Here is a 24,307-nt window from a genome sequence, read left to right as displayed (position 1 = left end):
AAGCGTTCCAGTAATCTGATCTGCTGGCGATACAGAACCCAGGTTTCAGCTCCATACAGGAGGGTAGGGACCACAATGGCTCTGTAGACCTGCACTTTTGTGGAAAGGCACAGTGCATGATTCTGCCAGACTTTCTTTGAGAGTCGACCAAAAGAACTGCTGGCCTTGGCAAGGCGACTGTCTAGGTCCTTGGCAACAGATGCTTTGTTTGAGATAACACTACCGAGATATGTGAAGTGCTCTACTGCATTCAGGCTGGTACCCTTGATGTTGATTTGGGGTGGGGTATATGCTGTATGGGGGACCGGTTGATATAGCACTTCTGTCTTTCTCAGGCTGATGGTGAGGCCGAAGGCTCTTGCTGCTTCAGCAAAACAGTTGACAATGTGCTGCAAGGCTTGCTCCGTATGGGCAACGAGGGCGCAGTCATCTGCGAAGAGCAGCTCCATGATTAGCTGTTCTAATCATGGAGCTGCTGCATGGCTGAAAGGAGCTTTTCTGTCATGATTGGGGACCTTTCCTCATCAACTGCTCCTCTGTGCTGTGGAGTGCCGCAGGGATCTGTCCTTGGGCCAATTCTATTTTCTTTGTACATTCTGCCATTGGGGTCAATTATAACCCAGCACAACCTGTCCTTTCATTGTTATGCAGGTGATCTGCAAATCTATCTGCCTGTGAGGACTAATGGAAGTGATGCTTTGTCATCATTATTTAATTGTATTCGTGATGTAAAGCAGTGGTTGTCCCAAAACTTCCTTTACCTGAATGATGGTAAAACTGAGATCATGGTGTTTGAGCGCACTGGCATACCAAATGTGGTAACACCAAATTTTGGTGCTTTGGCTAATTATGTAAAACCTGTCAAGAATTTGGGAGTGCTATTTGACAGCTGTTTGAGGTTCGATCAACAGATAAATTCTGTTGTCAAAGCTAGTTTTTTCCAACTTCGCCTTTTGGCTAAAATAAAGCACTTTCTCAGTAGACGTGATCTTGAGACGGCCATTCATGCTTTCATCAGCTCCAGACTTGATTATTGTAATGCACTTTATTCAGGCATTAATCAGTTGTCTCTTGCACGTCTGCAGTTGGTGCAGAATGCTGCTGCTCGTCTTTTGACAAACACTTTTAGACGTGAGCATATTACGCCCGTCCTGTACTCACTCCACTGGCTTCCAGTTCGTTTTAGAATTGATTTTAAAATTTTAATGTTTGTTTTTAAAGCTATTTATGGCCTTGCACCTCCCTACTTGTCTGAAATTTTAACTTTGCGCACCTACAGTAGGACATTAAGGGCATCTGGCCAGCTTTACTTAGATGTTCCAAAGTCAAGATATAAACGCTGGGGTGATCATGCTTTCGCGGTAGCTGGCCCCAGACTGTGGAATGAGCTACCTCTTGAGTTACGTACTATTCCTGACCTAGCACTTTTTAAATCTAAGTTAAAGACTTATTTATTTAAACTGTCTTTTAACACTTAGTGGGGAGGTGACATGTTCTGTTATTTTTATGTTCTTTTTTATGTGTTGTTTTAAAATTTTATTTTATATGTGTTTTATTTTTGTAAATTTGTGTTTTTAATGTTAAGCACTTTGGACACCAGTCGGTGCTGTAAAGCGCTTTATAAATAAATGTTGATTGATTGATTGATTGATTGTTCTGTGATCTTAGTGTGGGACAGAAGGCGCCGCAAGTTAAACAGACTTCCGTCGGTTCTGAAGCGGATATAGATGCCATCTGTCAAGTCTTCTTTGGCCTCACGAAGCATCATGCTGAAGAAGATGGAGAACAGAGTGGGCGTGAGGATGCAACCTTGTTTGACGCCATTTGAGATGGGGAAGCTGCCGGACAGAGTCCCGTTGTACTTCACTTGTCCCATCTGGCCTTCATGCAGCTGGCGGATGATGGTGAGGAGCTTTGGAGGGCAGCCAAGGCGTGCAAGAATCTTCCACAAACCCTCACGACTGACCATGTCAAAAGCCTTGGTTAGGTCTATGAAGGCTGCATAAAGGGCCATGTTCTGTTCTCTGCACTTCTCCTGGATCTGTCTCAAGACGAAGATCATGTCGGTGGTTCCCCTGTTGGCCCGAAATCCGCACTGACTCTCGGGAGTATTTTCATGCGCTGTGGTAGGGGTAAGCCTGTTGAGCAGCACTCGAGCCAAAATCTTACCTGCTATTGAGAGGAGAGTGATGCCCCGGTAATTAGAACAGTCGGACTTGTCGCCCTTGTTCTTGTACAGGGAGACAATGACCGCATCCTGAAGGTCATGTGGAACCATTTCTTTTTCCCAGCAACTGGAGAAGAGAATCTGAAGCTTGTCGAGGACTGCCTTACCTCCATTTTGGTACACTTCTGCTGGGATGCCATCTATGCCAGGAGACTTCCCTGGATTCAGCTGCGTGGTGGCCTTTCGGATCTCTTCAAGTGTTGGGGGGGTCATCAAGTTCCCATTTCACCTCCACCTGGGGAATCTTCTCGATTGATGACTCTTGCACAGTGCGCTTGTCACTGAAGAGGCTTTCAAAGTGTTCTGACCAACGCTGCATAATGGTTTCCTTGTCCGTCAGAAGGGTGGAGCCATTTGAGGAGTGCAGGGGTGCTTGCATTTGATGTGCTGGCCCATGGATGGTCTTAAGGGCTTCATAAAAGGAGCGCATGTCTCCGGCATTGGCATGTTGTTGTGTCTTCTCCGCAAAAGCTAGCCACCAGTCGTTCTGCAGTATGCAGAGCTTGCTTTGCAGTGTGGAGCAGGCATTTCTGTAAGCTGTCTTGGCAGAGTGGTCATCAGGTTTAGCTAAAAGAGTCTTGTGGCATGCACGTTTCTTTTCTAGTAGTTCCTGGATCTGTGCATCAGACTCATCAAACCAGTCTTTATTTTTCCTGGCTGAGAAGCCCACTACTTCTGCTGCCGTCTCCTGAAGGATGGTCTTTAATCTCATCCACTGTTGTTCAGGGTCTTCAGGCAGGCCTTCTTCTCCACCCAGTCTCTCCTCTAGTTTGGTTTGGAACTCCATTTTTGTGTCTATGTCTTGCAGCTTGTGGACTTGTAGCTTCTTAAACTGTGGGCCTTTCTTCTTAGGAGGGGGCTTGAAAGTGAAAGCAATCTTGGAACGGACCAAGCGATGATCCGTATAGCAATCCGCGCTAGGCATCACCCTAGTATGTACTACGTCTCTTCTATCACGCTGTCGCGTCAGAATGTAGTCCAGAAGGTGCCAGTGTTTGGAGTGTGGGTGTCTCCAGGTTGCTTTGAATCTCTCTTTCTGTTGGAACAGGCTGTTGGTGATCGTCAAGTCATGTGCAGAGCAGAACTCCAGCAGCAGGCGGCCATTGTCGTTACAGTTGCCTATGCCATGTTTCCCTAGCACATCCTTCCATACATCAGAGTCGCGGCCCACTCTGGCGTTGAAATCTCCCATGATGAGGAGCTTGTCCTGGGTGTCGACGCGCTGTAGAAGGTTGTGCAGATTGCTATAGAAAGCCTCCTTAACTCCGATGTCGGCCTGCATGGTTGGGGCATACACACTAACAATAGTGGCAAAATCCTTGTTGTTGATGGGGAGCCGGAGTGACATGAGTCGGTCAGAATGTCCAAGTGGCAAACTGTGTAACCTATGTGCTATGGCGCTCTTAATCATGAACCCGACCCCTGAGAGTCAACAATCTTCTTTAGCCTTCCCTGACCAGAACAGTGTGTAGCCTGTGCCTTCCTCGGTGAGTGACCCTTGGTCTGCAAAGCGCACCTCGCTGAGTGCAGCAGTGTCTATGTCAAGCCTTGCTAGCTCTTTGGCGACTAAGGCTGCGCGTCTTCGAGGACGATCGCTATTGTCTGAGTCCATCATTGTGCGTACATTCCAGCACGCAATTTTCAGGTTCTTTGTTTTTCTTTTCGCACCGTGTGTAGTGATGCCCGTTGGCAGCGGTGAGCCAACCAGGTCTAGTGAGACAAGCCATGTTTAGACCACCTTTTCTAGGTCTGTCTCTATGTGGAGCAAGCAGGGCTATCCCTAAACAGGGCTGCTTGGTCACCCAGGGCCCTGCCGGATGATGCTGTTGTCTCGGGTCAGCAATCAAACGATCATAGCTCCTGAGCCGCCTGCATGCAGGATTGAGACTGCAGCTCCCAGTGCCATCATGCACCTGCTGTTTTCGCCTCTTCCCATCGCTGCAGGGCTTTCCTTCCCGCCTGCGCTCGTTGCTTAAAGTGGGGATCAGCTCGCGCACACCAGTTCCACTCTTTAGGCAAGGTGGCACTCCACAGTGGCACAGACAAGCTGAGATGGCTGTGGCGACCACCAGGCTGTAGGTTTTACATCAGAGTGACCTTCTCCTAGCCTCTGGCTAAAGAACCTTCCTCGGAGGCACGGGGGCAGTAACCCAGGCTGGGGGTTTAACATCAGGGTTTTCCTTCCCCTAGGTGGACCGCCTTAACAGGGCTAATGAGTCCCATCTACCCACTGCTATAACCCAGTCAGCTGGGAGGCTCGTGATGGCGGGAGCGCCTAGATCCCATGGACCTACCACTGCCATAATAACCAAAATAAAGTACAAAGTAAACAACGGTGACAATCAGGTGACTTCTGTGCACAGAGGAGGCCGGGGAGGGAAGCCACCAAGACAGCTTTGCAGGAGTTACAAGCATCAGTGGCTAATTAATTTTAATATAATTTGGTGCAATTCTTGCATATTTGTTTGAATAACCCATAGGAATAGCAGATGTTGCATTCCTCCTTGAACTTTGACAGGTAACTTTGTGTTATGTACAAACTGCTCAAAAATTCACTTCACTGTAGTTTGCAGTCAATAAGACGAGACTGGAACAAAGAACCAGTTCACGACGAGTATTATCCAGAAAGTTGGTACGTCACCTAGACCAGCCCAGCCCAGGTGCTAACATGCTAACATGTAGCTAGTTAAAAAACAGACTTGCTGTTTGGGAGAAAGCTGTGTTTTTGCTAACGTATTTACCAGGTAATATCAAGCTGCAGATGTCCAGAAATAATATGTTTTGATGTCACATATTTGTGTTTATTTACGGGTGATTCTTTAACTACGGGCACTATTGGCCTTGTAAATGTAATTTCCACCACACCATTGCCTTACAATATAAAGCGCCTTGGGGCAACTGTTTGTTGTGATTTGGCGCTATATACATGTGCTCTGATGTCACTGTTCATCTCCATAGAAACTACCCAAACAATCTTTCATACAAACTGTTTAAAGGGACATTACAGTGTTGTGGTGGAAATTACGGCAATAGTGTGGGACAACTACATTTTGTTTAAAAAAAAAATCACAACAGTTGTATGACATTGAATACCCCAATTATGTTTTGATTATTTTACTGATATTTTATTCAGAGACATTTTAAAACATTAGAAAAAACGTTTCTTTACCATTCATTTTTATCATTGAAGATCAAAAGTCTGGGTGTGGGACAATCACAAAACGGCAATATTTGCATATAATGATGCTGAAAAAAGGTGAAAAAGTCATCAGAGACTACTAGAACAAATTTCTTAACACACTTTCATTGTAAAGATAACTATAAAAGTGTGAAATTTCCCCTTTTTTCTGTTTTTCATACAATATGATCAAAGGACATAATAAGTGCCCGTAGACTGCTGGGGGGTTCCCATGATGCACTGAGTGTTTCTTTCTCTTTTTGCTCTGTATGCACCACTCTGCATTTAATCATTAGTGATTGATCTCTGCTCCCCTCCACAGCATGTCTTTTTCCTGAATCTCTCCCCTCAGCCTCAACCAGTCCCAGCAGAAGACTGCCCCTCCCTGAGCCTGGTTCTGCTGGAGGTTTCTTCCTGTTAAAAGGGAGTTTTTCCTTCCCACTGTCGCCAAGTGCTTGCTCACAGGGGGTCGTTTTGACCGTTGGGGTTTTTCTGTAATTATTGTATGGCTTTTGCCTTACAATATAAAGCGCCTTGGGGCAACTGTTTGTTGTAATTTGGCGCTATATAAATAAAATTGATTTGATTTGATTTTGATAATAAAATGGCTGCTGCACGCCGCCAAACGCTGAGCCATATGAACGAGCCGTGTCCGCTCTCCTCTTTGTTTGCTTCCTTTCTTCCAGGGAAATTCTGGTAATTATCCCTTGGGAAGCCTGATCCCCAACAGTCCACTTTATTCTGAAATCCAGCTTCCACTTGAAGCTCTTTCCTGCGTGTTGGACTCCATCCCCCCGCCATCAAAGCAGCAAACCCCCACTCAACATGGGATTACATGACGGCTGCAGATGTGGCACATCTGGATCCAGGAGTGAGTCATGACTGCTGGCTCACGCTCATGTTCCACTGCTCGCTCTCTTCCTGCCACCACGGCAACTGATGGCTGCTTGGCGTGAAGCCGTGGCAAGCAGCCAGGAGCTGTGCGGAGTGTTTCTGAGTATCTGTGTCACAGAAACAGAGCCAGTATTCTCTGGGTGAACCAGAACTGGAGTGGAGTTGCTGGGATAAAAGACGAAGGAGAGGTGGAGGGGAGGAAGGTGAGGCAGCTGCAGAGCGAACGGCGGCGCAGTGGGCTGAGCTACACGCTGGTGTGGCTCCAAGTCTCCCATAAAGCTCTGAAGCTGAATCCCGGCCTCTGGCAGAAACCCAGCTCTCCCAGAACAAAGGTGTGTGTGTGTGTGATACCGCCATCACCGCCGTCGCTGTCGCTTGGCAGCAGCCATTCTTTCCCATCATCCCTTGCTTTGGCACCAGGCCCACCTATGGCTGTGGCTCTGTACAGAGGATTAATACATAGTGCTGAAGTGAAAAAAAACCTCCTCCTTGTTTGTGTCTTATCTTCTGGCTTCACCTCTAGTGACATCACCGCGGTACAAATCCAGACACGACACGTGCAAAACCGCTTTTCCCGGGTTTATTTGACTTGGCCGTCCATTGTCTAAATGGTGTCGGCTGTTTCTTTGTCCATGGAGACGAGTGATTGTGTTAATAAACATGGAGGCGTGCAGCCTGGTCGACGGGAGTCCAGGTGGGACTTGGAGCGACCATCAAAACGCAGCGTTTTGGTTCCAACTTGCTCCTAATTCAGCTGCACCATTAAAAACCATGATCCTCCACCATGCAGCTGTGACGCCTCACACGGATCTGTTGCGCTTTACCTTCAGCACTGCAACGTGTTTGTTCTTCGTACTGTCAGAATTACAGATGACTTGTTTGTAATTACAACTCGACCGGCCGCTGACCGTGGACAGGTCAGCTCATGGATGTGCACGAGATGTTCTTCAGTCATCTCCAGTGTTCACCACATTATCGAATGACACCAAGATTTTTTAATTATTTTGCCTTTGCACCAATAAACTGCGATTCCTGCAGAATTCCTTCAAAAAATGTAGCTGTCAGAATCACTCTGAATGAACATACTGACGTACCACCATGGTTTCCATTTAAAAAACAAATCAAATCCAGAAAATATTGTGACTGTGACCTCACACAGCTGGTGGCTCTGTGGGTCTGGAGTTGGACTACCAACCTAAAGATCAGGGTTTGATTTCAGGAGTGTGCTTTACCTGTCAACCTGGAGTTGGACTACCAACCTAAAGATCAGGGTTTGATTTCAGGAGTGTGCTTTACCTGTCAACCTGTCTGTGTCCTTGGATCATCCCAGTCCACGCAGCTCCAAATGGGGACCAGTCTTGGTCGTGGAAGAAAGGGTCCTATCTCACTGGACCCCAACTATTGGGGAGTACAACCCCTGGCAAAAATGATGGAATCACCGGCCTCGGAGGATGTTCATTCAGTTGTTTAATTTTGTAGAAAAAAAGCAGATCACAGACATGACACAAAACTAAAGTCATTTCAAATGGCAACTTTCTGACTTTAAGAAACACTATAAGAAATCAGGAAAAAAAAATGTGGCAGTCAGTAATGGTTACTTTTTTAGACCAAGCAGAGGAAAAAAATATGGAATCACTCAATTTTGAGGAAAAAATTATGGAATCATGAAAAACAAAAGAACGCTCCAACACATCACTAGTATTTTGTTGCACCACCTCTGGCTTTTATAACAGCTTGCAGTCTCTGAGGCATGGACTTAATGAGTGACAAACAGTACTCTTCATCAATCTGGCTCCAACTTTCTCTGACTGCTGTTGCCAGATCAGCTTTGCAGGTTGGAGCCTTGTCATGGACCATTTTCTTCAACTTCCACCAAAGATTTTCAATTGGATTAAGATCCGGACTATTTGCAGGCCATGACATTGACCCTATGTGTCTTTTTGCAAGGAATGTTTTCACAGTTTCTGCTCTATGGCAAGATGCATTATCATCTTGAAAAATGATTTCATCATCCCCAAACATCCTTTCAATTGAAGGGATAAGAAAAGTGTCCAAAATATCAATGTAAACTTGTGCATTTATTGATGATGTAATGACAGCCATCTCCCCAGTGCCTTTACCTGACATGCAGCCCCATATCATCAATGACTGTGGAAATTTACATGTTCTCTTCAGGCAGTCATCTTTATAAATCTCATTGGAACGGCACCAAACAAAAGTTCCAGCATCATCACCTTGCCCAATGCAGATTCGAGATTCATCACTGAATATGACTTTCATCCAGTCATCCACAGTCCATGATTGCTTTTCCTTAGCCCATTGTCACCTTATTTTTTTCTGTTTCGGTGTTAATGATGGCTTTTGTTTAGCTTTTCTGTATGTAAATCCCATTTCCTTTAGGCAGTTTCTTACAGTTCGGTCACAGACGTTGACTCCAGTTTCCTCCCATTCGTTCCTCATTTGTTTTGCTGTGCATTTTCGATTTTTGAGACATATTGCTTTAAGTTTTCTGTTTTGACGCTTTGATGTCTTCTTTGGTCTACCAGTATCTTTGCCTTTAACAACCTTCCCATGTTGTTTGTATTTGGTCCACAGTTTAGACACAGCTGACTGTGAACAACCAACATCTTTTGCAACATTGCGTGATGATTTACCCTCTTTTAAGAGTTTGATAATCCTCTCCTTTGTTTCAATTGACATCTCTCGTGTTGGAGTCATGATTCATGTCAGTCCACTTGGTGCAACAGCTCTCCAAGGTGTGTTCACTCCTTTTTAGAAGCAGACTAACGAGCAGATCTGATTTGATGCAGGTGTTAGTTTTGGGGATGAAAATTTACAGGGTGATTCCATAATTTATTCCTCAGAATTGAGTGATTCCATATTTTTTCCCTCTGCTTGGTCTAAAAAAGTAACCGTTACTGACTGCCACAATTTTTTTTCTTGATTTCTTATAGTGTTTCTTAAAGTCAGAAAGTTGCCATTTGAAATGACTTGTTTTGTGTCATGTCTGTGATCTGCTTTTTTTTTTTACAAAATTAAACAACTGAATGAACATCCTCCGAGGCCGGTGATTCCATCATTTTTGCCAGGGGTTGTAGTTGGAGACGCAAATTTGTAATAAAAAAAACAAAAACAAATAAACAGCAGTGACATACATGTCTCCGGGGTGTTCAACCTTTTAGACCCAGAGACACCTGGGAAGGTCTTATGGAGTCATAGGTCAAAGGTCAGAGGTATTTGGTGATTGTGATATCTTTGCAGGAGAACAAATGTCCAAGCGTCCTCAGCTCGCATCCCAAACAAGAAAACCATAAAGTGTGTGTCCGTCCATGTGCGTGTTTATCCGTGGTCTTCCACTTGTGATTGTTTGCCACCACATCATTACATCCTGAAGATATTTTGGAATCACATTCTCCTGACGAGCAGCACAGTGAATTAGTGGTTGACACTGTTGCCTCACAGCGAGAAGAAGGTCATGGGATCAATTCCCACCTGTGGCCTTTCTGTGTGAAGTTTGCATGTTCTCTCCGTGTTTGTGTCGGTTTCCTCACAAAGACATGTAGGTTCGGTGGACTGGAAACTTTAAATGGACCCTCTGATATGAGTTCAGGGGGCACTGACCCTTGACCTCATTCAAATATGAGCAAAAACTTGTCCTTGTCCTCTACAGAACCATTTCAGTGTGCCTTCTGGACAGATAGCCACCCACAACACATAAAAGTGAAAAGGTCCTCTCCGGTTCCACTGACCTACTTTCTCTGAGATCAAAGTCAATGAGATTTGAATGAAAATATCCTGAACTGCAGTTTTTGGATTGTAACTCTGCCCCCACACACACACCCGACTCCTCCAGGCCTACAGATTCCTGAAAAGCGACTGACGAACAGTCTCATTATTGAAATAACATCCAGGTGTTTTCATGTGACAGAGAACAAACTTTAGCGGTATGAGGTGACCCAGGGTCTTGTCCTGGGACCTTTGAATAGTTCATGAGATGAAGTGTTGCTGACGTGGAGGTGGGGCTGTGACGACACAGACATTAACGACTAATCGGTGATTCAGCAACGGCTCAGCTTGCACTCGACCCATTTCAGCCTCAGGCCTCAGAGCATCGTGATCTGCTTCACCCGCCAGCTGACAGGAGGGGGGAGGGGGGGGGCGTGGCCTGGGTGTTGTTTTGTTGCAGCATGGCCCAATGTGCAGGAGCAGCAGAGCGTTCGTATCCCGGACAACGAGCACGCATGAACAGTGATTAGGCAAATAGAGAGGAGGACGTATCGGAGATAAATCAGTGTGGTTATGTCACATATAAATTAGGGTTAAAAAAAAACAAAAAAAAACAAACAACCAAAGCTATTTGCTAGATTTAAATCCTCATATTCAGCATTAAAAACAAAACAATAAACCAAGGATGACGCTGTTAATTCAGTGCTGCATCACACACTCACTTAGGTGCATCCCAGTGGGACGGTTTGTCCTGTTTGTCCCTAACCGTGACCCTTACTCAGTGTCAGGATTTTCCTACAGACAATGGATTTCCATGTTGGCTCAACAGTTTATGAATTTTGAAGCAGAAAGTTTCTGGGAGCTTTTCGCTATACTGTCAGGAATGTAAATGTAAAGCTAAGTATCATCAGCATAAAACAATCACGGGGCCAAGCACAGAACCCTGAGAGACACCATATGTGACTGCAGAATCATTTGACGTTGTGTTATAAGATGTGTAATCGTGACCTCGTCCTGACAGCAGAATGTGAAGGTCAGCTTATGTTACAAACAGGAATTTTTGACTTTTCACCAACATGATTCACTCCTCTGCCCGTTTGTTGTTGTTTTTGTGGACATAGTGGTGCTGAGGACAAACACAGTGCTGCTCTTTATGGTGATGGGATGAAACCAAATGAGACCAAAGATGAAGCTTATGGTTCTCTCTTCATAATTTCACATGACCAACGGCGGTTACAGCAGATCACTGACAACAAGACGGACGATGGAATGCTTTTTTAATAAAAAATATTTTTTAAATCCTTGTAATTTATTGTTTAATAGTTAGTTAAATTCAACCATGTCACATTTGCAAGTTCTGCAAACATGGGCCATGGAAAAGAAATGCCTGGTTTAAGGATCAATGTGTGACTTCCATGTCTGAAGCAGAAGAACAGGTGCTTCAAAGCACTTCACCAGTCGGAGATAATTGCGACACAATGTTACCACATTACAATGTGTATTATTAACATTACCACATTAATAATACAAATGAAAAACTGGTCAAAGAAATGTCACTGAGCTGCGTTTGATATGACAAAATTACAAAGCTGTGACTTCCAGGTTCGCTAACATCATACTAATGCTGTGTTCAAGTCCACTCAGGAATCCCATGTTGGAAATTTATGAAAACTGTGTTGACTTAATTAACTCAATAATATGGATGCATTCGGTAACATTTGAGCTTTTTTTTTAAACACACAAGTTAAGTTGTTTGTGAGGATACCAGCCCTGCCAGCTTCCACCTGTCAGTGAATCTCCAACTTATCCTGACTGACAGGACAAAGCAGGTGAGGCTGGGGAGCATTACATCCAGCACATGGACAATCAGCACTGGCGCCCCTCAGGGGTGTGTACTCTCCCCACTGCTCTCTACACAAATGACTGCACCTCAGGGAACCCCACTGTTAAACTCCTGAAATTTGCGGACAACACCACCATCACTGGACTCATCCAGGAAGGTGATGAGGCTGCATACATACAGCAGGTGGAACAGTTGGTCCTCTGGTGTGCTCAGAACAACCTGGAGCTGAACCCGCTCAAGACTGTGGAGATGATAGTAGAAATCCACCATCACCCCTGACCCCCCTTCCATCCTCAACAACACTGTCTACTGTGGACACTTCCCGGTTTCTGGGATGCACCATCTCCTAAGATCTGAAGTGGACCTCCCACATAGACTTCATCAGGAAAAAGGCACAGCAGAGAATGTACTTCCACAGACAGCTCAGGAAGTTCAACCTGCCCCAGGAACTCATCATCTTCTGCACATCCATCATCCAGTCTGTCCTGTGCATCTCCATCTCTGTTTGGTTTCCCTCTGCCTCCAAACATGACAAGCTCAGACTTCAACCATCAGGTCTGCAGAAAAAAAAAAAGATCACCAGAGCCAGCCTGCCCTCCATCCAGGACTTACCAGGAAGCCAGCTGGTAACATCTCTGGAGACCCCTCCCACCCTGGACACACCCTGTTTAAACTCCTCCCCTCTGGTTGACGTTACAGAGCTCTGTATGTCAGAACAACCAAAGACAGGAGCAGTTTCTTTCCATGGGCAGTCACACTGATGAACAACTTAACCTGACAAAAAACTCATTCATATATCTCATGTACAACTTAACTTTAATCTGTTGTCATTTCACACTTTTTTTTTTCTCTTATTGCACATTTCATTACTGTGAATTATTGAGTGTTTAGTGTATGTTTCTACATGCCTGTACAGAGCGAGTGCAGCTCAAACTGAAGTCTAATTCCTTGTATTCTGTGGATATTTGGTGAATAAAACATTTTCTAATTCAGATGTTCTGATATTATTTATTTGCACAACCTCAGGCAACCTCAAACAATTGGTTTTTGAACTGCCAATATAAAATATACTACACACACACACACACACACCTTACAGTTACATTACTATTTTTTGGTTTTGCATGATTTTAAACAACTTAAAAACTGTATTGGCATTAATGTTTGTATCGTAGACCATGCTTCTTAATGTGTCACGTCCCGGTGGTACAGAGTTTGAAATTCTCGTGATCGTGACGGTTGAAGAACCTTCGTTCGTTTTGTTTTTCCAGTTGCAGTGGTCCATCTTGTCAGACACACTCGATCTTTGGATAAATGTAGCTACATTGCGCATGCGCACAAGCAGAACATGCGCCTGAGGCGGTGTCGAAGAATCATCACAACCCGGAGCACGCGCCGACTGTGACCGCTGACGTCACGGCCCTCGTTCGCGCTGAGTTGTAAGCGCGCGCGCGCAGCGGCAGTCGGATCCGGATCCGCTCGGAGGAGCTTCGGCGGGAACGCGGCGCTTTCGGACGGAAAAATAACACATTTAGTCGGATTTCTTTCCGGACGTTGTGAGGAGTCGCGTGGGCGCTGCGGGATTCCAGCATGTCCTCGGCGGCGGTCGCTCCCTCCAGGCGGCAGTCGTGCTATCTGTGCGACCTGCCGCGGATGCCCTGGGCCATGATCTGGGATTTTACCGAACCGGTCTGCCGCGGCTGCGTGAACTACGAAGGAGCGGACCGGATCGAGTTCGTTATCGACACGGCCCGCCAGCTGAAGCGGGCGCACGGCTTCCAGGAGGGCCGGTCCGCGGGCCTCGGAAAGCCCTCGGGGAAAGAGGACCCAGGATCCCGGCCGCCGCAGACTTTGGACCGCTACCCGCTGTCCGATCGCCCGCCGCGGCTCGGACCCGAGTTCCAGGCGGGACGGCAGCCCAACGGCCTCTCGCTGGCCAACGGCTATCCCAAACCGGACGAGCCTCCGGAGCTGAACCGCCAGAGCCCGAACCCCCGCAGGACTAGCACGGTTCCTCCCAGCCTGGTGCCCGGTCTGCTCAGCGGCGGGATTCCGACCCTGCACGGGCTCAACGGACGCCCGGTTCCCGGGGTTCTGGGTGCCCCGGGTCCGGCGGAGCACGGCAAGCGTCCGGACGACCCAAAAGAGAAACCGGACGCGTCGGACGGACACAAGGACTGGCTGAGCAAAGGCAAAACGGTCCGGGACCTGATGGCGCTGCACGCCTTCGACGGCCGCTTCAAGAAGGAGCACGCGGCCGTGCAAAGGCTGATGGGATACGAGAGCAGCTGCGCCTCTCCCAAAGCAGGTACCGAACCGTTCTGGGTCCGCGTGCCGCGTCAGCAGTTTGCGGCCACGTGCAGCGCTGCAGGCTGCATCGATTCTTTAGTCGATAAAGTCACAAAACTATTTCAAACCAGCTGCAAAGTGGGCTTTAAACGGTCACTTTATTTCCATGTCGAAACAGGTTTAAGAGGATTCTAAACAAGCTGGTTTAGAATCCACTTAAAACCGTTTACAATCACTTTAACCACTTTGTCTTTGCTGTCCAACTTAAAACCAGATTGTGTCAAATTCTGTATTTCAGACTGCTTCCATCCCAACCGGTGCTGTCGATCCGGTGCTGTGCGGCACCATCTCACCTCAGGGTTCTGCTCAACCCAAACTTAAATTTTGAGCTTGACATTTGTCCGTTTGCTGCTGTACAGCTTCGATACACGATGTCCCTTTTTAACACGATCATCACCATGATCTGTGATGGGATCTTACGAGAAATAGAAATAAAGAATATGGAAATATAAAAGTAGCGGTAGAGAGTGAAGTCACCCCAGTCCAGATATCCATGCTTATTTTTAAAAATAATTAAGAATGACTAGTATAGTTTAAAGTTAGGGACCTGGCAGTGTGATGTATGGAGCTGCACAGTGCTCCCATCTTTTTTTACCTGACAATTACCTTCACCAACCTCAGAACATCATCTCACTCACAAAACTTGAGTAAGAACAGTATCTTATGCCACTGGTGTGTATAAATAATTTCTTACGTGAACATATCAGAATTGAAATATTATGTTACTAGTTACTACAGTGGGGCAACTTCACTGTGAACCAAAAACAGTAGTATAATTCTCTGTCAATAGCCACATCATATTTAAGATTAATTCAGAGTATGTTTTTAGGATTGTTTAAATTAGAGCTAGCTAACTGGTGGCATAGGAACCACTTGTCTAATGTCACTGTAAAATGCCCACTCCGATTCAGAATGAATGGTAGCTGCTCGCTTTGCTGCTGTCTCTTGTAGCTAATGTGACCAAGGGGTGATGGGGTCTCAGCTATACTTTGATAGCAGTATAAACAATGCTACCGGAGTCCTGCCTTTGTAATGACATCATTTCCAACAGCCAGTGTTTTTCAGTATCATTGATACCGAAGTGCCTATTATTGGCAAAAATAATGCTCATACTTTGTTTGTGAAACACTGATATTGGCCGAAGTTATTGTCCAACCGATTTATTGATCAAGCGTGAGTTTTGAAGGGTCTTAAAAGCTGTCGAAAATGAAACCAGTCTGGCTCTGAAAATTGAGAATCAGTCATCCATCCATCCATTTTCTTCCGCTTTATCCGGAGTCTGGTCGTGGAGGCAGCAGCTCAAGCAAAGAGAATCAATCTTGCTTGAGAATCAATCATTCTGAGTCAAATTTGGTTCCTTTTCTCTGTGTTTAATTTTGGGTTTAGAACATGTTATTTGACAAAGTCGTGTTTGGGGCGCTGAAGAGTATCGATGAAGATACGAAGCATCGTTCAGGTGTCAAGGCTTCTCACCCAAGTCTCATTATTTGAAGATTAATTTAACATTTTGTTACATTGTTGACATGTACTAGTCAAATAAGTCACGGTGTAAATTCCATAAAGGCAAACAATATGAACGTTATTGAGAAATCGATTAAAAATAAATTTAACATAACATGATGTAAAAGTGGGGAGTTGAGGTTTTGGCGGTGAGGGGGCGTGGCTGTGTTTGTTTTGTCTGGCTGGTGAGAGTTGATTGCTCTTAGTGTTGAGGCTGAGATGGTTTCCCTCTTAAAAGTTAACGTCCCCGGTTTCAAAACGTTCACCAGGAACAGAAGATGTTGATCTGCAAAAGAAGAGCTGACTCGACTCAATGCTTTAAACGAAGCAGTAGTGATTCCGCTGAAGCCGGGCTCTGCTGGTCTTTAGTCTGGTGATTTTCTGACAAACAGTAAGCTTTGATGCAGGGCTTCGTTTGGACACACCCCTTCTGCTCAACACCAACCTCGGAGCATTTCAGACTCGAGGTCGATAGCAGTTCACGCCATTATTGAAACACGGGCATAAGATGTTAAGGTTTAAAAACAAACAAACCATAAACCCACAGTGTGTAATCTCGCTGTGTTTCATGTCGGTCTTAAAGCTGATTCGTGACACTTTGTTGACATGAACCAATCCCTGAATGGATTTCCATATTTCAGAATATTATACAAATAATAAATGTTTGTTGCACAAATGAAAAGAACATTCATTATTTTTTTTATATAATGTCTAACAATCCTGATGATGTAATCCGTATCTGAGGCCGTGCATTGACTTTTTTGTGTACACACTGCTGTCTGCTTTCCCCAGTCCAGCAAAAAATTATGACATAAATTTGTGGAGCTCTTGATGTGACAGTGCTTGTACTTGAGGTAGAGACGTCCCAGTGAATACTGCACATTCCTCCAGACGGCTTACGTAGTACTCAGTTTTTTTTTTTTTTGTATGTGTGTGTTACAAGAATGAGCACCATTAATAAAACAAACCCCACCATGTTTTTTTTAAGCTAGGTGCTGTCGTCACTAGTGGTAGCACTGTGCAATGGTACAAAACATATGGAACCAAAATTGCACAGTAAATGGAACACAATGGCAAACGGGACAAATGGTCCATATCACATGATGTGCAAACCACCAATCTATTCAGGCGTTGTATGTTCTCCGCTAAATGTCAGGTTGAATGAAACATAAACACACATAAGACAATAAAGATGTTCCGAGAGAATAAATTATGACATACACTTTGGAGATGAGAGGAAAAAAATTCCAACCTGACGTGCTGTGGCTGACCTGCCGATATAAAGCTGAGATTTTATGACATCCCTCATCACATTATGTCCAAATGATACTGTCAGACTAACTGCACATCATCACACAATTCAAAACCATTCTTCCTCTCCTGTGCACGTCTCCACTCACTAACATTTTGATTTGATTTATTTTGCATTCAAGGCATAAAAGTATTTTATTGTTAATTTAAAACTATGAAATACCACAAAACAAAATAAATGTCTGGACCTCTGGAGCTAAGTGGGATAATAAGATTGACTCTGAGCTTTAAGAACTTTGATAACTTGTTTGAAAGTATGAAGTTTGAAATTTTCACAAATTCTCAGCATAGAAACAGTATTCACCTTCTAGGATCCAAGGGCATTATCTTGAGTTCACCTTACCTTTTTAGTAATTTCCCCTTTTAAGGTATCTGCATATAGTGTAATGCTATATGCATTATATGCAAAATGTTCAGAACAATCTCAACTTTCTGAATGTGAGACATATTGTTCTAGAATATTATGTAAAACATGTCATTTGGCTCTAAAGCTGAAAACATGAAATGTGTTTTTCAAAATTCTTCAAATCTTGAGTGAATATATACGAGGTCTGTTAGAAAAGTATCCGACCTTATTGTTTTTTTCAAAAACTATGGATTTGAATCACGTGTGATTACATCAGACATGCTTGAACCCTCGTGGGCATGTGAGAGTTTTTTCACGCCTGTCGGTTGCATCATTCGCCTGTGGGCAGTCTTTGAGTGAGGAGTCGTCCACCCTCTCGTCGATTTTTTTCATTGATTAGTAATAGCTCAGAGACTGCTGCTTTGTTTGATCAAAATTTTTTCAAAACTGTAAGGCACAACTGAGTGGACACCATTCGATAAATTCAGCTGGTTTTCAGTAAAAATTTTAACGGCTGATGAGAGATTTTAGTCTAAGTGTCGCTTTAAGGACGGTCCACGGCGCCTGACGGCGATCTGCGCTCCGAGGCGGCAGCGTCTCGCTGTTTCAAGTTGAAAACTTCCACATTTCAGGCTCTGTTGACCCAGTAAGTCGTCAGAGAACAGAGAACTTTCAGAAGAAGTCGGCATGAGGAGTTTATTCGGACATTCCACTGTTAAAGGAGATTTTGTAATGAAAGAACGTGCGGGAAGATTCACATGTCGGGCCGGACCCGACCGCGGGGGGTCGTGACAGGAAAAACACCTCCGTTGGAAACCTTAACAGACAAGTTGGAACATGCCCAAGCTGTTAAACAATTTCTCAGTTTCTCACTTGTTGAAAGCCATCAAAAGCCGCCTGAATTTTACAAATGGTTTTCAACACGGAGGTGTTTTTCCTGTCGCGGCGCACACAGATTCGCAGCGTCGTCACGGAACTGACTCGGCGAATTTGCCCGCACGTTCTTTCATTACAAAATCTCCTTTAACAGTGGAATGTCCGCATAAACTCCTCATGTCGACTTCTTCTGAAACTTCTCTGTTCTCTGACGACGACCTGGGTGAACAGAGCCTTAAATTAGGATGTTTTCAGCTCGAAACAGCCAGACAGACGCCACCTCCGACCGTGCCGATCCGCTTTGTGAGCTGTCCTTAAAGCGAAAGAAACTCCACAACCTCTCATCAGCCGTTAAACTTTTCACCGAAAACCAGCAGAATTTCTCGAATAGTGTCCACTCGGATATCCTTCACAGGTCCTGAAAAATTTTTGATAAAGCAACGCGCGCCGTCTCCAGCAGCATCTCAGACAAAGGATTTCAGCCGAGAGGGCTCAACCAGTGCTCACTCAAAGCCTGCCCACAGGCGAATGATGTCACCGAAACGCGTGAAAAAACTCACGCATGCGCACGAGGGTTCAAGCATGTCTGGTGTAATCGCACGTGATTCAAATCCATATAGGTTTTTTTTTTTTTTTTTTTTTTTTTTTATAAAACTGTCGGTTTCTTTTCTAATAGACCTCGCATATATATTTATTCATGTGAATAAAAAAGTAAGTTCCTTCAGCTTCTCCCTTGTTTCACTCGGGGGTGTCACAGTAGATCTGAGGTGAATCTGCATGTTGATTTGGCACAAGTTTTACACCAGATATGCTTCCTGATGCAACGCCACATTACATGGAGAATGGGCAGGGGTGGCCTTGAACCGGGAACCTTCCATTCTGGAAACAAGCACACTTAACCACTTGCTCAAACTAAAAAAAAAAAAATTAAATGTGCAGTCCAGCAGCGCCACCCACTGTGAACTACATCGCAGAGATGTGGAACATTACAAGACTGTATTTGTAAAAATAATTTTAGTTACTTTTAAGTGATATCAGGTTGACAGGGCTGTTCTTTCAAAGTTTGAGTGTTTACTGGCATTTTTCAGTCAGAATCTTCCACTAACGTATGCTGCAGCCAGAGTGAAGCATCTCACAGGAGCAGAGACATACATGTGGCCTATAGGATTGGCTGTGACTCAGAAAATCATCCACAGGAGAGATGAGTTTTACAGCTGAGAATTTGTAGTTTCCGGAAGTGGTGAAATGAAGTCTGTGCAATGTTTCATCACTGATCAATTAATAGAAATATGAAAAACAGACTTGAACGCACCTGTATCTCCATCAACCCCATAGTTTTAAGCACAATGTATTGCTATTGTGATGCATATCGACTATCAGAGGTCAAACGATTCCTATCGCATTGGGCTTTGAGAAATGATTCTTTGTCTGCTCGGTGGGCAGGACAAGTCCAAAAGTTGACTTTGCGTGCGTTTGACATGGGCAAGGCTTAATATGCTTTAAAACTAAGGCACAAGACACATCGAAGGAGGTGATGGTTGGGGAGGTGACGGTCTAGTGTTAAGGGTTGGGCTTGAGACCAGAGGCTCCTCGGTTCAAATCCCAGCCTGACCAGAAAATCACTAAGGGCCCTTGGGCAAGTGTCCTTCATCCCCTAGTTGTTCCTGGTGTGTATTGGGCATCTTGTATGGCAGCAACCTCACATCGGGGTGAATGTGAGGCATCATTGTAAAATGCTTTGAGCATCTGGTGCAGATGGAAAAGCGCTATGTAAATGCAGTCCATTATCGAAGAGACTCTCTTTGACTAGTGGGTTCACAGCCGCCCGGCCCCCATCACCTGACTGGATAGACCGCAGTGGACAGTCACTGAGCGCATGCATTCTGTGCGTGTGCAAACCTTCTGTGCCAGTAGATGGCACAAGTGTGCAGAGTAACTGATAAATGTTCTGTATGGTTAGTGGGCGTGTCCAGTGTGTGGGTTTATAAAGTGGATTTAGCATTTATGACGGCACTCACCGCGGTCACGTTGAATGCGGCAACTGTTATGGCGCCGTGCCATCATGTTGACGGAGCAGAGTCTCTGTTTATAATCTGCAGATTTTGACCGCTGTTTCACTCATGGGTCGGCGTGGTGACATTACGTTGTGTTTTTCCAGCACTGCTGAAGTTGTCATCAACAGGAAAGCTGTCAACAGGAATGTCTTCGCCAGTAAAAATTCAAATCGTGTTTATTTTTCATCACATAGTGAATTCAGGTGGAAGCTGCCAGAGTTCAGGCACCACCCGCAGTGATGTGAAATTGTTCGGTGGGTTTGTTTGTGTAATGATACATGTGTCGGACTGACTGTCGCCGTTGCTCTTAGCTAGTTTGGCTGAGCTGATGTTCTGTAGACTCAGTGGGAAAGTGGCGCCACCTGTAGGACTGGAGAAATATAAAGTTCAAAGTTTTTTATTAATTGTCTCCCTTAGGAGAAATTTGGCTTGGTACATTGGGGGGGGCGGGGGGGGTACGCTGTTGAAGTGCTGGCATGAATCTAGGAATGTTGTTGTTTGTGTGTTTTTTCCTCGTGGTAACTCGCACTCTTCTTCCTCTTTCAGACAGAGGGAAACACCCTCGTAGCGTGAAGAGGAAAGCATCTCCAGAGCCGGACGGTGAAGGCAGCGTCCCTAAGATACATGGCGGTGAGGGGCAGCCGTGGCTCACCTCCCCCTCTGAGGTCCTAAAGATTCCACCGGCCGCCCTGCCCGGCTTCTCCGCTGCCCCTCCCTCCATCATCTCTCCTCACTCCCACACCACACCCCCAGAGGCTGCGACGGCTCAGAACGGCCAGTCCCCCATGGCGGCACTTATACTCGCAACTGACAACGCGGGCAGCACAGGCTCACCAAAGGACACCAACCAGGTTCACTCCATCACGGCACGTGCACGGAGGAACAGCAGCAGCCCCTTATCGCCATCCTCTGCTTCTCGGAGGCTTTCCCAGAGGGATGGTGGCACCAACCCCCCTGGCTCACACACCTCTGGCAGCATGGACCCCCACATGGCGCACCAACAGAACATTCCGGACTCATCAGTGCCACCTGGCAGTGTGCCGTTGTGCTGCACCCTGTGCCACGAGCGGCTGGAGGACACTCACTTTGTCCAGTGCCCATCGGTGCCGTCACACAAGTTCTGCTTCCCGTGCTCCAGGGAGAGCATCAAGCAGCAGGGCGCCAATGGCGAGGTATACTGCCCCAGCAGCGAGCGGTGCCCGCTGGTTGGCTCCAACGTGCCCTGGGCCTTCATGCAGGGTGAAATAGCCACCATCTTGGCTGGAGACATAAAGGTCAAAAAGGAGCGGGACCCTTGAAGTCTTCCGTTTTGTAACAGACTGAACATGTGACCCCACAGAAGTAAAGCCGTCCCCCTCCAACCTGACGGCGTGTACATAACGGGCACGTGGGCACATCAGAGCTTCATAATCACCACCGTATTTTTATTTTTTAATTATTGTTTGTGTCTCTGTGTTTTGAAGGTCTGTACCCGTCGGCACCGTCTCGCCTGCCACGCTGAGTTGGTGGGTGTCTGGCGAGGGTTCAGACGGAGAATGTGACTAATCTGAGCACTTGGCTTAGAGACTTTATAGAAAACTTCTTCTCGCTGTACATGTGCGCACTTGTTTAAGGAACTCGCTGCCAAATACACTTTCAGATGTTGTAATAATGCTCTGGTGTGTCTGTGGTTTGATTCTTTGCCGTCGGTGCCGAGCCAGAAGGTGATCCGCTCTAATGCGACCTACAGGAACCCACCTGCTTCCCAGGAAGTGAGGAGGAGAGGTGCGCAGAGAGGAAGTGTGTTTTCAGTCAGACAGAACGGCATTGCCTTAACATAACAGTAAATTGCGAGTAGGCGGGTCGAGGTCGCTCCGTGTGCGAGGAGATAAGGCGAGCGGCGGGATCAGAGAGGGCTAAAAATAGATGCTGCTGTGGCTTCAAAGCGACGCCTGCTGTGGTTTAATGTGAGCGCAGGGCTGCGGTCTGGGGCTGTTTTTGGATTAGCCTGACCCATGTTGGCTGTACACCCTGATTCCAGGGGAAAATGCCGAGGAGACGTGAGGTCATCAGAGTTATGAGCCGAGCCAGCGTCACTGCTTTTTCCACAGAAGTCTGACTTTAAATCCTGGTGGGTGCTCCGGGGAACCGTTCCAACCGGCTCAGCTGGCGTGTTGGATCAAGAACAAAGGCTGAATTACTGTTGACTCGTTTTCACTTTGTGTTTTGGCTGATCAGGTTTTTAGGAAATGTTAGAACTGATGACATCATGTTGATGATCCAGCAGTTTGGATTATCAAAGAATGCAGCTTGAAGTAATATATATATACACACACACACACACACACTGTGTGTCTCAGATGAAGATCTGGGTCTGGTGGATTAGAAAATGATTCCCTGCCTCCTGATTTTCATTTTGTAACTTTTCCTGATCACGGCCCTTCCTGGGTTTCTGGATTTAAGCAAATTAAACCATTGACCTGAAAGCATCAGAATGAATTAATATTAAACAAATAAATCTAATAAGTTCTAAACCTAGTTGGCTTTGAGATGGATCCAACCATTAAGCCACACCTTCTCATTACTCTGGGCAGTGGTGATGGCAGGTGTGTGGACAAGATAACTCAAAAATGGTAGGATGGATTTCTGTCAGACGTGGTGTGAATGTTACTTGGATGGATATCTGGAGATGACTAGATTTTGAAGTAGTTTGGTCAAAGGTCAAGAAAAACATGGTCTTAAAAACATCTTTCTTTTTATTCCTTTTTTTGTTTATATTGCAACAACCAAGAAGTGTAGCTGGATGATCTAAAGCACATATTGATGGGCAAAATATTTGTGATTGATGGATGTGAATGGTGGATAATCCCAGTTTCAGTGAGTTCAAGTCCCACCACATATTATTTTCGAACTAATTCCGATCAGCTGCTTAAGAGGGTGGATGGATCAAGTACGTGGTAGGAGTTTTACCCTCCTCTGATGACGCCGTGTCTGTATGTTTACTTGTATGTTTATATGGCAGCGTGCAGAGGGCACTGGGTTTGCATCTGCGCTCGGAGGCCTTTATTTCTTCCTTGTCAGAACCCAAGTCACCAGGTCGCTGCTGTGATTCCACTTTTTCTAATCTTGATGTCATAATGTCAACAAACTGTATTTTCCTGTAAAAACAAGAAAAAAAAACATTTCATATAAACAAACGATGGATGGCGGTGAAACGGAGCAAAGCGCTCTGTGTCGTTTCCGGATGTTTGTGTTCGTTTGGCTGTGGGAAGGAAAACGGATGAGTCAGCAGTGTGTCTCCACGTGAGAGGTTTGTGTAAATGCCTTGCTCAAGGGCCACGTGGTCTTCAGTGGAATTCCTGAGTCACCGTCCTCCTGCTGTGTGCCTGATTTTTTTTTTTTTTTGACAGAGGTGGTTTGTGGCGTGATGTCTCACTCTCCGCGAGGCCTCGCTCTGCTGATCTGTTTGATGTCCACCCGTCCAGACCAGCTCCAGACCCCGGCCCCGCCCAGGCTCATCGCTGCCGTGAGGTCGGTGTCGGACTCCAGCCGAGCCAGCTCGCTTATTTTCATGTGTGGCTGACACTCGACACCTAGAGGGCCTGAAAGGCCACCGGCCTGAGATTAATGGCTTCACTCAAATTATGTGGTGCACTGGGACAAATCCGAGCATCTCTCCCCTCCTGTCCCCTCTCTGTTTATTCAGCTGTCCCCCGTCCTGACTCAGAGTCAAACACACTGAACAGGAACAACAAACCTCAGCTGCTCGCAGCGTCAGGAAACTGGTGTCATAGACTGAACGGTCCGCCCCTAAATGCGCCATTTTGGAGCTCAGCAGCTCATCTGAGTCTCTTCACCCAAAGCGATCAAATGGATTAATGGGATTATTAACTATCAGATGACAAAGTAAAACATCTTAAATCATTCTAAAGTCAGTTTGAAGCAGAAACGAGGTGATAATCCGTGACTCTTTGAAATGACCGATGCGCAGTGAACGCATCAGCTAGCAGCTCATGTAGCCGCG

The 24,307-nt window shown here is 45.7% G+C and overlaps 2 protein-coding genes across 2 annotated transcripts in view; both read left to right on the top strand.

Moving 5' to 3' along the window:
• Positions 1-6,576, top strand: part of LOC117525737 (extensin-like) — a 10,037-nt gene extending 3,461 nt beyond the window's left edge. The window contains exon 4 of the mRNA XM_034187671.1: positions 6,418-6,576. Within this exon, the coding sequence (XP_034043562.1) occupies positions 6,418-6,576 (159 nt within the window). The remainder of the gene's footprint in view (positions 1-6,417) is intronic.
• A 6,727-nt stretch (positions 6,577-13,303) lies between these two features.
• On the top strand, positions 13,304-22,600 carry irf2bp2b (interferon regulatory factor 2 binding protein 2b). The gene is made up of 2 exons (XM_034188804.1): positions 13,304-14,176; positions 20,851-22,600. Exons 1-2 carry the CDS (start codon positions 13,459-13,461, stop codon positions 21,600-21,602), a joined length of 1,470 nt encoding a protein of 489 aa, XP_034044695.1. The 5' UTR covers positions 13,304-13,458; the 3' UTR covers positions 21,603-22,600.
• Positions 22,601-24,307: the final 1,707 nt, after the last annotated feature.

This window comes from Thalassophryne amazonica, chromosome 15 (assembly GCF_902500255.1).
Source record: "Thalassophryne amazonica chromosome 15, fThaAma1.1, whole genome shotgun sequence".
Taxonomy (NCBI): Eukaryota; Metazoa; Chordata; class Actinopteri; order Batrachoidiformes; family Batrachoididae; genus Thalassophryne; species Thalassophryne amazonica.
The sequence above is the reverse complement of the archived record's forward strand: the minus strand, read 5'-3'. Positions and strand labels throughout refer to the sequence as shown.